General features: G+C 37.3%; 1 protein-coding gene across 1 annotated transcript in view; it reads right to left on the reverse strand.

Moving 5' to 3' along the window:
- Positions 1–15,990, reverse strand: part of LOC142346206 (uncharacterized) — a 144,776-nt gene that overhangs the window by 127,444 nt on the left and 1,342 nt on the right. The window contains exons 2-6 of the mRNA XM_075398718.1: positions 14,457–14,617; positions 11,973–12,110; positions 11,591–11,676; positions 10,200–10,342; positions 9,658–9,828 (exon numbers count right to left, since the gene is read on the reverse strand). Of these exons, the coding sequence (XP_075254833.1) occupies positions 9,658–9,828; positions 10,200–10,342; positions 11,591–11,676; positions 11,973–12,110; positions 14,457–14,617 (699 nt within the window). The remainder of the gene's footprint in view (positions 1–9,657; positions 9,829–10,199; positions 10,343–11,590; positions 11,677–11,972; positions 12,111–14,456; positions 14,618–15,990) is intronic.

A 15,990-nucleotide genomic window follows, 5' to 3' on the forward strand; every position in this document is an offset into this window, starting at 1 on the left:
TTTATTCTCCCGTCGGCTATTTGTTCAGGGTTTCATAGAATAATTTAGAATTGGTAATGGCATATCTCGCTCATTTATTAACTTTTGTTTTACCCCAAAGACTACTGAAATATTACCAGCATTGTCAAAAAATGTGTCATAGTAATATGGAAAAGTTTTTTGACTTTAAACAATAAATGGACTCTCAGCGTTATTTCTCCGCATATGCTACTAAGAATCGCTGAGGAACAATAAGGACGGTTAAAGCAAATCTCCCGCAAAATTCCTCGTAAAACAATTAAACTGGGCAGTCAAAGCTTTCTACAATCGTAAAAAGTTTGATTCATCTCACGATCTTAAACTGATTAATAACATATCACCTGTTCGAATGTTAATACAATATAGGGTTGCACTATACAACAGACAAATTTTTAATTACAAAAAGCAAGCACTTTAGAGTATTTCTGGCATTCCACTACCAACAGCCAACTTTTATTTTCACAAACGGACGAGAAAATTAGTAAATAAAATCATTGCTGGAACTAAATACATTGCACAGGGGTGATCAATAGTGGTGTACGATATCATAATGAAATTTTGAGGGCGAATGAAACCTTGTCAAAATCTTCTGTAACTGCCAAAAAATATACAAAACTCACCTTTTAGAAAAATTCAAGAAGGACCCAGGCCAAATTCAGTTTGGCCAATTAACGTGGCGTGAATTTAAAATTAGTTCATGATATGTGCTGTTCCTACCTATGTATATATATTAATCTATCTATTTATCTACCATTCCAACTATTCGGTGTTCACAATTCAAAAAAAAAACTTTTTCTGTTTATTTATTTATTACATACACTACCTGCATGATGTATTTTATATATCGTTTCAGGAATTCGCGTGTTCTTTTATATATATATATATATATATATATATATATATATATATATATATTTATAAAATCGTGTCATCAATAGGCTATTAAGATGACTGTCTATAAAGGGCACCAAACATGATATCGAGATCATCGATAAAGTCCACACTTACTCCTCAGGAAGTCTATATTGGCATACTATACCTATTATAACAAGCTTTTTGCGGCAAAATTCTATCAGCAAGGCTAATTTTCCTAAGGAGAGAGTTTCGAATTGATTACATTCTCGAATGTAACCTCAATTCGGAGGTATAAATCTATGCTACCAGCTCCTCATTTACAAATTTTAGTAATTTGAGACTGAAATCCGGTTAGAAAGAAATATTTCTCGTCATCAATTTTAGCAGTAACCCGAGTTTCAGTCAGAAAAATTGCCAATGGTGGAGAATTGTGCGAGCATATATAAATTGACAGCTCCCCAGAAATTTTCCAGAAAGAATGGATGTTAAAATGACCTGCTGTTGAATTGCACACTAGATTGCATTCTATAGAAGCATCAGACTTTTAACCTCAAAATCATCAATGACACAAATTAGCCGAGAATGATGAATTTGAACGCTAAAAGAGTAATGATCTTAAACTTTTATTATATTAAGGACCCCGGGACATATATCATATAATAATAATAATTATTATTGTGGTGGAACAAAAATGCAACACTTGACACGATATAAAGTCGAAAAAACAGAACAGTGTTTTCAAACGTCACATCTCTTAGAAAAGACAAATGAATGCGAAAAACAGAACAAAAGCAGCAGTTCCTATCACTGATATGGGCTTTCAGAAAACCGAGAAATCCGAAGAACACTATTATAAACTCTAAGGCTAAAATACGTTAATTAACTGCTGGTTGCTCATCAACACTATAAACATAGCAGGGCAGGTCCTGACCTATATTTAAAAAAGTTTTCATTGAAAATAAACTAGTAGTAGTAGTAGTAGTAGTAAAAGACTTCAATTGACCAAATTATGGATTTTAATACAACACATCAGAAAGATCTATGCATATGGTAGAAAAAAAGAAAATTAATCTATAGCTGTTACAACTAGGAAAAAAATATATTACAAAACTAAGAAAAAGACTAAGAAAAAGACCAAGAAATAGAGTAAAAATCGAAGTCAAATTGCCGCATGTGAACAAAAAACCACAAGAGAGAAAGCAAATTTTTGTTCGATTCTTCACTCTACTTAAAACTCAATGTGAAAAAAACTCACGCCGCAAAGCCACTTTTTTCTCGCTCCACTTCCTGTTTCGGCGTGGTCAAAACCATCGATTCAATTTGACATCGAAAATCAGGAAATATGTGAACAGACTTTAAAAAAAACAGCATTCCGGAAACGACCCAAAGAAACCTGTTTGAAAAACAAAAAATAGCTGGAAAAAAATTAACCAAAAAAAATACCAAAATTTCATATAACCGAGAAAAACATTACGCAGTTCTGCGAGTTCTGGACACGTTAAAAACGCCCACAAAAATCTGTAATCCTGGTATTAGCAATAAACCAAGAAATTCAGAAAAAAAACTGAAAAAATTTTTCTATATTTTTTGTCAAAATTCTGAGAAAAAATTGCGTTCAAGACAGTTAGCTGAAAAACAATCACCTTAAACATCACTCATCACTTTGCTGACCAAAAACTTTCAAAACATTCTGCTAATTATAAATTTTGTACAATAAACCTTTTTAGACCAGATAAGAATTTCAAAAATTAGCCGGCAGGTTGCCGGAAAATATCCGCCGTTGACGCGTTCGTTGCAAATCGGGATTGAAACAAAGAAGAAAAGAAGAGAAATTGACCAAATTTTTTTCTATTTATTTCAGTGTCAAAAAGTGTTATAATTCGGAGAGCAATTTCAGTTGGATTCTAGAACTACACTTAATTCAGTCTCTAACCTGAAAACTAATAAGCTTAATATCAATGTCAGCTAGCAACCACTCTAATGAATTTTGATAATCTAATTTTCAATGCCCTAACGGCCAGGCTTTATCGGTTTATCCCGTCTATTTTGATTTTGCTCTTTTCACCTTGACTGTATTAATGCCTTAACGGCCAGGCTTTATCGGTTTATCCCGTCTATTTTGATTTTGCTCTTTTCACCTTGACTGTATTCACTATCTTGGGTAATTCATTGAGTGAATGGATTTAAAAATCATTCAGTTGAAACAGTGAGTGAGGTAAGTCAGAAACCAAACGTGAAAGTCGTGACTCATGTAAAACGAAAAACGTGATCACAAGGAAAAGCAATTTAAAAAAAAAGAAAGCGCCTAAATAATAGCCGTTTGAGAGGCTGACGGCAGCTATTAAGAAACAACAAAAAGCTTGAAAAAACAGCACACAAAAAAAGAACTCGCCAACTTATCAGAAATTTTTTCACACTGTTTCTCGTTCTGTTTCAATTTGAATGAACAAATCGAATTTGTTGACTGAAAGAACTATTTCAAATTTTATTCTATCCCTAAACTTCTGGTATTCATGCCCGCTCACTTTTTTTGCTCGCAAAAATCATAGACCATAACGCCATGAAAGAAAACCATAAGACATCTTTGAGTCCTAAACAGACAGCTCCCCAATACTATTCAGATTCTTTGAATTGTAAAAAAAAAGGCTGGGAAAGTGGTAGCAGAAACGATAGAACAAATACGGGGAACAAAAAGATTTACGCAACTGCATACTTATAAACATAAGCCGACTGATCTCGGAAGAATCGATTGAACGTTGAACGACAGGCGAGGCATTAAATTCAGGGGCTGTAGCCTAGATCAATTTTTCTTTATGGGTGCAGAAACAGATGGCAACGCCGGGATTTGAACCACGTAACTCCCGCTCCCTCGCCAGAGGCACTGCCCCCTCGGATATCAGGCCCCTCTTTTTTGCTCTGCTGCAAACAATTTTATTTTTAGCCTAAAAGCTTTAATTCGGAGTGAGAGCACTCAAAAATGAATGTTCTAGAAGAAAAGCGCAAAATGGTCAGGCAAAAAATTTGCTTGAAAAGACCAACACGTTTACAATAATTGCTATGAACTTCGTTCAGGAGCAATTGAAAACAAGGACAAAAAAGACTACAAAACTCCATATTTGCTCAACTATGTCCTTAGAAATGAGGCCTTACAGAATGATAGCTGACATGAAAAAACAAATATGTGGATACAAAAGCTGATTCTGTAGAAGGAATTACCAACAACGGGGCATAAATGATTACATTAGAACAAATTTTTAGGTTTAAATTGAAAAATGTAAACATAAAATAAATTCAAAATTGGTCATTTTCAACTTTAATTGCCAGGAAACCTGCAAAAGGACAATTTACTTATTAAGAGATAGTAAAAGCTAAAAAACTCTTCTCAGTGTTTTACAAACAATGTACCGTTAAGTTTAAAATGCAGTAATGTTGGGTTATGGGTTTTCGCAAGCGGAATAAAAAGCGTTTTTAACTAAGAAAAAATTAATATCCCAAAATGAGAGAATAACAAGAATGATATTTTACAGTAGAATTTAGAGATTTACAGGAGAGATCTGATTATTAGATCAAGATGGTGATATGATTTTGGGGATGAAAAAGGACTCAAAAATCAGCTGTATATATACCCATTATCAGTGTAAAAAAAAAACAAAATACAAAACTAATCTTAGCACCATGATTTATAGTGGGGGTCGCAAGGGTTGCCCAATATGGTTTGCTTCTGCAAATCAGTCGCAAAGGGAACCATAAATGGAATGCATTTGCACTTTTCTAAGAATTCACTCACACTTCCGGAGATATCATATTCATTTAATATGATATCTCATGCTGGGAAGATTTTACATCAATTAATCTAACTCTAATAATAATTATCTAGGATCATCAGTTTGAACCGAGTATTGATTCACAGCACCATTTCTTGAAGATTCATTTATATCAGTATTGGTGACTTGAATCAATTTATCTGTCAGAATAATTTGGTAAGTTAAACTTTCTAATAATACTAAGTTTAAGTTTTCAACTGGAATCAAAAATCTAACACTCCACTCAGACTTGAGCTGATTTCGTAGTGTGTGTTCCCAACAAAACTGCTCTGAATGGTTCCACTTTCGGAACGGGTAAGGACTTTGTGAAGATGTCCGCTGCCATTTTGTCTGTAGGAACGTAATGAATTGAAATAGTCCCATCCTCCGTCTTGTCCCTAATGAAGTGAAACTTTGTCTCGATGTGCTTGCTCGTCTTGTGCATGACTGGGTTTTGGCAAAATCTGATACAACTTTGGTTGTCCTCACCAATTGCTATTGGACGTTTCTGTTGGATGCCAAAATCCTCTAGAAGTTGTTTCAGTTAGAGTGCTTCCTGAACTGCTGCCGCCATGCCCTGATATTCTGCTTCTGATGAAGAAAAAGCACTTGTGGCCTGCTTCTTGACATCCCAGCTGAGTGCTGCGCCACGTCCGTTGAGCTTGAAGTAATAGCCCGTTGTTGATTTTCTGTCGTTCACATCTCCAAACCAGTCTGCATCACTTTCCCGCACTAAATCATAACTAGCCTCTTTTGTGTAAGTAAGTTTTAAACCTTTTGAACCTTAAAGATATCGCAGAAGTCGTTTTCCGCATATCCAGTGTTGATTGGTAGGTGCGTTCATGTGCCTGGACAGAATGTTGAGTGTGAACATGATGTCTGGCCTCGTCTATTTGGCCAGATAAAGAAGTGATCCAAACAAGCTTCTGTAGATCCTCTGGTCCATTGCTTCGTCTTCGTTCTGCGCTGTCTGAAGTTTCAAATTCAAATCAGCTGGAGTTCTTGAGAGTTTGCGCTGGTCAATTTGAAACCGCTAAAGCATTGTTTCTAGGTAGCGTTCTTGGTCGACTGTGACTTTGCCCTCTGCTTGCCTGAATCCTGAATTTCTCTGGCTTACAGGTAGGGACAAAAGTCTCAAAGTAGTTCAGTCCTTCCACTTGTTTGAAGCCTTTCGCCACATAGCGTGCTTTGTATTTGTCGATTTGACCACTGGATCCCAATTTCACATTGTAGACCCATTTGCCCGGTATGACGTCCCTGTCTGTGGGTGGTCTCACAAGGTCCCAAGTCTCGTTGTCTTGGAGTGCCTTGACCTCGTCATTCATTGCCCGGTACCACTGGTCCCATTCGTCAGCTTGCTTGGCTTCATAGACTCTTTTGGGTTCCAGATAGTTACCCTCAGTCACAGCAAGATGGGTCCTGACTTCTCCAAAAAATTGCGGAACATTCCTTGCTCATGTCCCTCGTCTGGGCTCTGCCCTGTCCGCTTGCTCCAGTGCCTCTTCAAAAAAGCCAACTGTCTGTCAGAAGTCCTCCGTTTCACGGTCTTCCAGTGATTCAGAGTCTCTGAGACTCCCTCTTGTTGCAGTAGATTCTTCATCCAGTGCTGCTTCCTCAACATCTCATCTCAGTGTCGTTCCTTGAGTGTTCACGCTCTTTGCGGCATGCCACTCTTCCTTTATTGCAGTAGATGTGCCCTGCTCCTCTTTGTTGCCATCGTCTTGATGACCAAAATCTGGGTGCCAGATCCCCAGTTGCTGTGACCCCTCATCTAGTAGGTCGGGCGTCTCTGTGTTGTCAGGGATTGAGCCCACTTCGGACTCCTTGATGATTACATCTCGAACTGCCACAACCTTGCGTGTGTTGGGTACGTACACCAGGTATCTGTTGTCTCCTTCAGTGTAACACACAAACTTTCCTTGCAGTGCCTTGGGTTCAAGTTTGCTGACATCTCTGTTCCGCTTCCTCATGAAGACCGCGCAACAAAAAATAGATAGTTTACTAATTGAAAGCTTAGGTTTTATACCTCGCATCAGCTCTGCTGGGCATTTTTCTTCTGCTCGTCTCACAACCAAGTTCCTGATCCTTGTTGCGTGAAGAATTGCTGCTCCCCACATCATCTTGGGAAGTCCTGAGTCAATGAGCAAACATTTTGCCATCTCCAGCAGTGTCCTGTTGAACCTCTAAGCTAACCCATTCTGTTGTGGCGTCTCTGGTATGGTCTTCTCCTGTAGAATTCTTGCATCTAAGCAGTATGTCTTGAACTGCTCTGAGAGAAACTCCTTCGCATTGTCTTGCCTCAGCTTCTTGGGCGTCCCCACACTGAGAACAAATTTCTTCAGGCTGGCCAGTGCTTCACTCTTTGCCTTAAGCAAGTCCACAAACACAAACTTCGTGTACTGGTCTGCAAACACAATGCAAAACCGGAACCCTGACAGCGAATCTACTCTGAAAAGTCCCATCACGTCTGTGAACACCCTCTCCGGGTTCTCTTCTGCTTGGGTCTCTGCCACTTTTGGTACTGGAGTCTTTGTGATCTTGGCCAATGCACACATTGCATACATCATCGAGTTCCCCCACTGTCTCTGGAGCATTCCTGAACACATCCTTTTGATTCAAATGACCCTATCGTCTGTGCCACCTCCTTGCACTGTCAAGTTTCACGCTGTTGGAACTCATCTTGAATTCTAGAACGCTGCAGGGTAAAACAAATAATTTTCTTGTGTTAGTTTTACCCGAGTTCCCTTCTGGAGTTTCATGCAGCTGTTTCCTATCTCGAAAGTGAAGCTGTGTCCCAATTCCGTGCATCTTGAGACTGATAGGAGGTTTGAAGAATATTCCGGCAGACACAAAACATTTTTTGAGCTCGCATTGAATTCCCCTTTGTTTGAGGGTATGCTGATCCTCACACAGCCTCTGCCCACCACTCTGGAAGCTTCTCCGTTGGGATTTCTGACCACTGATTGATTGGGCACAAAGTCCAGGAACGCATCGATGTTCGTCACTATGTGATCTGTACAACCACTGTCCACTAGCATGCCTGCTGTCTTCCAATGGGTAAGAGCTGACCAGTATTCCTCGTCTGGTGAAGCCAATGTTCGACCCATTGCCACTGACTCCTGTTTGCCTCCATCTTTTTGTCTCTTGTATGCCCTGTCTAGGTGACCTTTCTCGCCACACTTGCTGCATTGTGCTGTCTCCTTCCTCCTGCAGTCCTTGGCAAAGTGTCCAGGGATCCCACACACAAAGCAGTTTCCTTTCTTGGGTCCCTCCTTGAGGTCACGCCTCACTGCCAGTGCCACTGAACCACTTTGTCCCGAGTGCCTCTGTGCTGTGCTCTCATGGAAGTTCTGTAGCCTTTTCCTCAACTCTGTGAAGTTCGTTGCCGGGTTAAAGCTTTCCTGTATAAGAAAACTTTCATACTTCATTGGCAGACACTTGATGACCAAACCGTTGAAGAGGGTCTCTGAGACTGCTTCCCCTGCTTCTTGTAGCCTTGTGAGCAACTCCGGTCCTCTGATGAAGCTATCCAAATCCTCAGCATCCTCGAGCTGCAGTCGAGCAAGCTGTGCCACCAAAGTCACCACTGTCGGCGTCTCCACACTCTGAAATCTCTCTTGCAAAAGCTTCCAAGCCTTTGCTCCATCTCCGATGCCGTCATCGCCCACACAGTTATGTCTCATCCGCATGAGGGTTGTTGCATCTAGAGTCAGTGCCAGATGGCACCACACATTGTTCCGTTTCTCCTTGATGTCTGCAACTTCATTTTCACATGCATCCTTCAGCACCTTGTGGTTCTTCTTTTCATCATTGCTCGCCCCATTGGCTAGTGGTGCAGGCTCGTTGAGTTGCTCCTCTGTCCAAAGTAGTGATTTGTAGAGTCCCTTCGTCTGCATCATTGCCACAAATCTTGTGCTCCAGATTGGAAAGTCCTGTGCCTTTCCTGTGTAGGTCAGCAGCTCCACTGTCTGTTGGTCCACCGTAGTTTGAGCAGGCAAAACAGTTGTGAAAAGAAAAGGTACTAAGCAGAAAAAGATTATGACTGTCAACAAATTAGTTTTGTTTTAGAAATTAGTTTTAAGACTTAGAAAATTGCTGGGCCCATAACCTGTTGGGTTATGGGTTTTCGCAAGCGGAAAACAAGCATTTTTAATTAAGTAGAAAAAATTAATTTCTCAAAATGAGAGAATAACAAGAATGATATTTTACAGTAGAATTTAGAGATTTACAGGAGAGATCTGATTATTATATCAAGATGGTTTGATTTTGGGGATGAAAAAGGACTAAAAGTCAGCTGTCAGCTGTATATATACCCATTGTCAGTGTGAAAAAGTCAAGATACAAAACTAATATTAGCACCATGATTTATAGTGGGGGTAGCAAGGGTTACCCAATATGGTTTGCTTCTGCAAATCAGTCGCAAAGGGAACCATAAATTGAATGCATTTGCACTTTTCTAAGAGTTCATTCACACTTCCGGAGATATCATAATCATTTAATACATGCTGGGAAGATTTTACATCAATTAATCTAACTCTAATAATAGTTATCTAGAATCATTAGTTTGAACCGAGTATTGATTCACAGCACCATTTCTTGAAGATTCATTTATATCAGTATTGGTGACTTGAATCAATTTACCTCTGTCAGATTAAATTGGTAAGTTAAACTTTCTAATAATACTACGTTTAAGTCGTCAACTCGAATCAAAATTCTAACAAGTAACAATGCTGTGCTGCAAAAATTAAAATTTTTGAGAACTGATGAACCTATTTCAACATATTTTAACAAATATTTTACAGAAAATTATTTTTGACCGAAAATTGAGTATATAGAAACGAAGGAATAGGGTGGGAGTCAGCCAAATGTTCACAAAGCTTTCAACCTCAATAGCTTCACAAAGAATAACAAATCAAAAAATTAAAACACAAAAACAAAGCGACAACAAAGATACTGTGTTTAATTAGAAAAGAAAGCTTACGTCTTGATGTCCAGTGGAATACTGGTCATGATCGTCGAAAGATCCCCCGGTTAGCTCAGCCGAATGATGATCATCTTGCCAATGACTCTTCCCAATATCCAGCCAGAACTTGACATTCTCAAACACCACCAGCAGGAAGTTCACATCCACAGAGTTGAAGTTGAACTGTGGCTACACGAAAATTGATCAAGATTATTCTTGGTTTTATGCAGAAACTTTATTTTTTTTACCTGAGCAAGAATACGTAATCATAATTAGACGAGAAATACGAAACAAATTAACAACGCGCAAAATCTAATTAATGAGTAAGAAAATCCGCCTGCGTAGAGGATTACAAGAGCTGTGTCACAAAGTGACGAGGGTTATCATAGTTACAATTAAGAATAATTCTTAATCTAGATCTTCTATCTAGATCTTATCTACATATTATGAACCACAGGACTCTTTCTGAACATCTGAGAGGCCGCGATTCACCTTAATTCACCATTTTTTAAAAATATCCAGGACTGATGTTGCTTCCCAATCAGCATTGGTTTACTAACATCATGTGCACCTTGGTGGTAGAACTGGACGAGTTGTTGAAGCAGAAGACCGAATTCGAAGTAGTACTTCCTCAGACCACTCTGCACGTGAACTGTGTGACCCAAAATGCCCTCCACTATCCGGTCGAAAGCGTTCCGATACTCTAGACAAACCACACTTTCTGCAGTACTCATAAAGCAGTATATCAATTAATATGGCGCGAAGTCCTGGCCAGCATGCGTCGGAAACTGATGCGCTTCAGTGTAAATTCTTTGATTAACGCTTGCGCAAAATTAGTTTACTTCAATTTTTAACGTTTCCCTTTGGAACGAAATTCGGTACTTGAAAAGCATACCATACAGAAATTGCTCTCAGATTTTTCACGGCCTTTCATCTGTCCAAATTACGCTTGCAGCCAACGAATGGAAACTTATCGAGGCGTTCAAGATAAATAAGAAAAAAGTCCGACTTCTCTTAAATGTTAAATATGCGATGTAGGGTGAAATTTCCTTAGAATCTCTTCTGTTTTGTAGTAGCGTCATTTTTGAATCTCTGAAATTTGCTGAAGAAACCATTTTTGAAGTCGCTAAACAAACTTCTTGGGGTCGTTTCTTTTATTATTGCCTTTAACTGAGAGAATATGTTGAGCTCATTTCTGTTAGGTAGCATATGAAGATATCTCTCTTGGTCGTGGTGAGCTCAAAACTTTTTTAATATGACAATTTTTGCATTAATCTTACTTTTTGTTTATGAAACGTTGTAGGTTTAAAGTTTGCCTTTTGTTTTTAACCACAGCATTTTCTTTTTCTAAATTAGAAAAATAACGCAGCTATCGATATCTGTTCTCTGAAATATGAGGTCAGAGGAGAATGTTCGGAAGGCCAGTAACCCTTATAATGTAATTTTTAAAAGAAGCTTTGGGTTATTTTCTTTTATTCTCACTTTATCAAAAAATCGGGGAGCAAATGTATTTTCTTGAAATTTTAGTCCCAGATGAGCTTTTTTAAAACCATGGACAGTTTGCTTTAATTCTTAAAACAACTGAATGTTGTTTCACTGAGGTTCTTTGGAAGTGTGTATAAGATATTGCGATGTATGTAAATATAGCAAACTTCAAATGGGTTTTAATCAGAATTTTAATTAAATTTCATTTTAAATTTTAATTAAGTTTAGTTATCATAATTTTAAAATTTTTTCAGCCGGATAAAAAAAAAGAGTGAATGAAGAACTCTGTCATTTATCATCTCATAGATTTTCTATCTGATCTAGTTAAAAAAACTCCTCAATCAAGAGTCCTTATGTCCTGATGTTAGTTGCGATTGTCATCATGAAATTTTACGCCGTGCAATATTTTGAATTTAAGAACCAGTCAAAAGATGAATGTGTGATAAAAATTCTTTGAGTAACGTACTGCTATGGGCAAGATGTTTGCTCGTGTAGCAGAGGGAGAGATTTTTAATCTGCAGATTCAGTCTTCGGATCTTGGACAGTCCAATGCTGAAACAAGTATTGAAATTGATAATCGCAACATCATATCCTTATTATAATTAAGTCTTGATTAGCTTCAATATTACATCAAATTGTAGCAAAAAATAGTATTGTAAAGCTCGCGATATTTAATGGCTGAAATTCATTGTATCTTTTGATGCTGGCAACTCTTTTGTATCGACTTATTGTAAAATGATTTTGAACTAATCAAAAAGTTGATTTCAATTAGGTAAGGAATCGAAGTTTTGCGCTTTGAGAAATTTTTTGCTGGGATACATCTCTAACAAAGACTCTAATGATCTAACTAGAAATGTGGGAATGTTATGAATGCATCCGAGTAGAATCGAGCCATAATCGTTGGCTCCTCATCTCCGAACAGCTTCAGTTTCCGTCCGTCAATTATGTCCAGAATATCCGCACTCAATTTGGCAAACACCGTCAGCCTGTGAAATGTTTCTTTATATTCACATAAAACAATTTTAGAAAAGTTTCACATCATTTTACAGATCATCGAGGTCTTTAACTTCTTTTTGTCGTTAATGTTGACCAACCCATGTTTACAGCCGCAAAGCTACGGGCGTAGTTATACTGCGGCAACCTTTGTTTTGTTCTTTTAGTCGTCTGACACTTCTGACAAGAAAGCAAAATGTTAAAAAAATCAAGAAATATGGCAAAAAGCAAAATGTTTTTGCAAAGGAATTAAAGGGTGTCCTCAAAAAGAATATATAGGTGATGAAAAATTAGAGAATGAGAAAAAAAACTAAATATAAAGAATCATTCAATGGGTAGAAAGTATATATCATCCACTACAAAAATCACTAAGGGAAAAAGCAAAAACTGAAAATAAATGAAGGCATAAATCGAATTTCTCAAACTGTTCGAAATCATATGTCGTCAAAGTCAATGAATCATTGGCCAAAAGTTTACGCGAAGAATCAGGTTCATCTATGTTTATCAGAAGGTCGATGGTACCTGTCATTTAAAAGACTAAATGACATGAAAAATTGACCAATAAAATTTTTCTTAAATCAATTCCAATTAAAAACTATTAAATATAAATGAAATGAGCGAAATGTCTTCATGACTTCAAAGAAGGCGAATGCGAACTGCAGTTACAAGAGAATAATCCACAGGACAGCGCGTAAAACAGAAAACAGTTAAAACCTGAAAAATCACTAAAAATTTATGAAAAATCATTTTTAGAAAAACATTGAAACCCTATGCTATGCAATTAAGATTTTAATTGACATGATTTTCGCCTGATCAATAAACCACTGGAAACTGCCATTAACGAGACTAACTAAACAAGCAGCAAAAAGGAGAACAAAACTGGGCAAGTCTTATTAAAAACACTATGTCTTAGTAATAAAAACCACAACAATTCCTTAAAAGCTGAATTTTGAAATAATTCGTCGAAATAAGTGTAGAAGACAAACAGAACAACAATAACTCAGACCCTTACCAAAACTTTATATCAATAATCAGTGTTCAAGATTTAAAAAGCAGACACTATCAACCGAAGAAATTTACACAAGTTGAAGAATATCTCATTGACAAATATCGGAACTGTCATTAACGAGATTGAGACAAACAAAAGAACGACAAAGGCGCGCAAAGATCGAAAATTCGCCATTAGTATATGGAAATATAAAGATGCATTTATTACTTTTTGGTAGAATCAATAAAATGTTATCAGTAAAAAAGAGCAAAAATAGAAGTCCAATTGCGTAACGTAGGCAATAAAACACTCTTGAAAACCAAAAAACTCGTTCAAAAAATATTTTCTCACTCTAATTTAAAATCAAAATGAAAAATCTCAATTCTTAAAATTGATTGCTTTTTCGCTGCTGTTAGTTCAGTTAGTTCATTGGCGTGATAAGAATTACCACTCCCTTTTCTCTAGAAACACTCCAATTTGGCTTCAAAATATCTGAACAGATCTCAAAAAAAAAGACAGCGACCCAATACAATTCAAATTCGTTATGTTGTTAAAAATTCAAGAGAAGGCCAATAATAGCTCCATCGAGCTGTCGCTATTGCAGCTAGTAAAAATGACTAGCAGAGTGCACAATAGTGAAAGTAAGGAAAGTAAAACTTGAAAACTTTCAGCGCCGGTTTTTTTCCTCGAGAAATGAAATGCCTCATGAACAATCGACTCAGTTTTTCAAGACTTGTTCGATAATATCGCACTCTTGTATCGCTACGCAAAAGATATCTACCGGCCAAAACGGAACAAACAAAAGCCAGGGTAGCATAAAGTTCCTAACCCCAAATAAATTTGGAGGTTGGAGCAATTAAGAGAGCGAGGCAATTAAGCAAAATTTGCCCCTGACTACACTAGGTTAAAAAAATTGCTGTTTGCTTGTTAAAAGAAAAAGCTGTTAGGCAGAAAATATAACCTCTACTCAATAACAGAATAATTCCTTCATCAATGAAGGCAAAAAACATGCATCAAACATGCAAACAACTTTGGTCAAATGGGACAATTTAAAACTCGGTCAAAAGCTTGCCTCGTTTTAGCAAGTCTATGAATAAGCACGCAAATAATCCTTTGAAGGTCGTCAGAAGAAAAAAATCAAGAAAATAAAAGCCACTACAAATAACGGGCAAAATAAGTGTTTGCAGCTGAATTCATAAAAGAAATCATCAGAACTTTAGGAAAATAGTCCTTTTTCATTTCAAGTAAACTAATCGAATAAAACATCATCTATACAATATCAGTGATGACTGAAATTTGCGTTACAACAATAACGAATCCGGATCACAAAAACTATCCAGAAAATACGAACGGTTCCTTGCTGCCCGACTGAATGACATCCAAACTGAGAGACTGTTTGATCCAGGGAAACAGGAACCGTGAACACATGAAGAACTTCATCTCCTCTGCCAATTGGTTGCCCCCTCCTCCTCCAGCTGATATCGCCCCACTGTAGCCACCGCTCTCCAGATTCTATAAGAGAATCCAGTTTTGATCTCTACTTTTGCATTTTTTGTTTTGCTGAAAACAATAAAACTCAGAATCTAACCAAAAGGTTAAATAAATGCATACTTAATTACAAGAACCCAATTAACATAATTTTGTATTAAACTTTAACTTTAACTTTATCGCATACTCGCATCGGTCAACTTAGCGGGCACACGTTAATTAGCTGTTAATGTATTACTAATTACTGAATTACGATAGTTAGCGCCGTATCCAGCGGATTCTCGGGGGCAGTAAGCATATTTAAGCATCATAAAATAAGTGCCGTGAATATTAGCCACAAAGAAAATTATCCGAATAGAAAATTAGTCGAAAAATTGTGAAGCTCATAGAATATCAACCAATTCAACAGAAAAATTTTACAATTTTTAACAAATATAAGAAATACTGTCCCAATATTGCTCAAAAAACAAATTACCACACAGATACAAAAGTTTGAGACGAGTCATTTTCTTGTTTCAATCTCCATATTTCCGTTTTTTGTCCATCGGTTCTTCGCCGCGAGATAACCGACGCAGATTGAGCCGAGATTCGCACTCTTGATCGGCAAGTTTTTTTGACATAACCACCCAAAAACTTGGAAATCTGTACTGAAATTCTGCATTCCGCTGTGTTTGTGTAGTCCTGAGAGCCGGCGGCCGATCAAAAACACGAACCATATCCACTGAAATGTTTCCCTTCAACTAAAAATTGAACACATAATAAAAAAAAGATGACGGCTGAGAATATTTTTGAAAAATGTCCACAATTGTTGTTTTGTAGAACTGAAGGCCGAAACCAACTTCTGTTTGCTTAAAAATGGCAGAGCAAAAACTTTCTCGTAGCATCCATAATGAACCAAAACGCGGTAAAAAATTTCAGTTTTTGTTGTCAGTCAGCAATGTTCCCGGAATAAATGTTACCGAAATTTTTTCCAACCATGTTTGGTCCAAAATTTTGTAACATTTTCCGTAAAATTAACGTGACTTTGAACATAAAAGCGTCCATACTACTGGAATTGTCCACTCATCGTTGCTCACAGCTGTTCTAAAAATGTATAAATTTGAAAAAAAAGAATGGTGCGGATCTGAATGTTCCATCGAAAAGAACATAGTTCGGACTGCCTAACAGTTCCAATCCTTTTTTGTCGCAAAAAATGAAATTCCTTCTTCTTGATGAAACAAAAATTTTTGATTGTTTTTTGTTAGTCTCCAACTTTCCGGTATCTAAATATCTGGCTGACTTTTTTGGCAGTAGAAGCAAGCATTCAGATAGTTTTGTAATTTAATCCACGTCGAATCTTGTCGCACCGGTGTGGTACAAAAAAATTGATCCATTTTCCTGCAAGTTTTCGTTGTAAG

The sequence above is a fragment of the Convolutriloba macropyga genome, chromosome 9 (assembly GCF_964194025.1).
Source record: "Convolutriloba macropyga chromosome 9, txConMacr16.3, whole genome shotgun sequence".
NCBI lineage: Eukaryota > Metazoa > Xenacoelomorpha > Acoela > Convolutidae > Convolutriloba > Convolutriloba macropyga.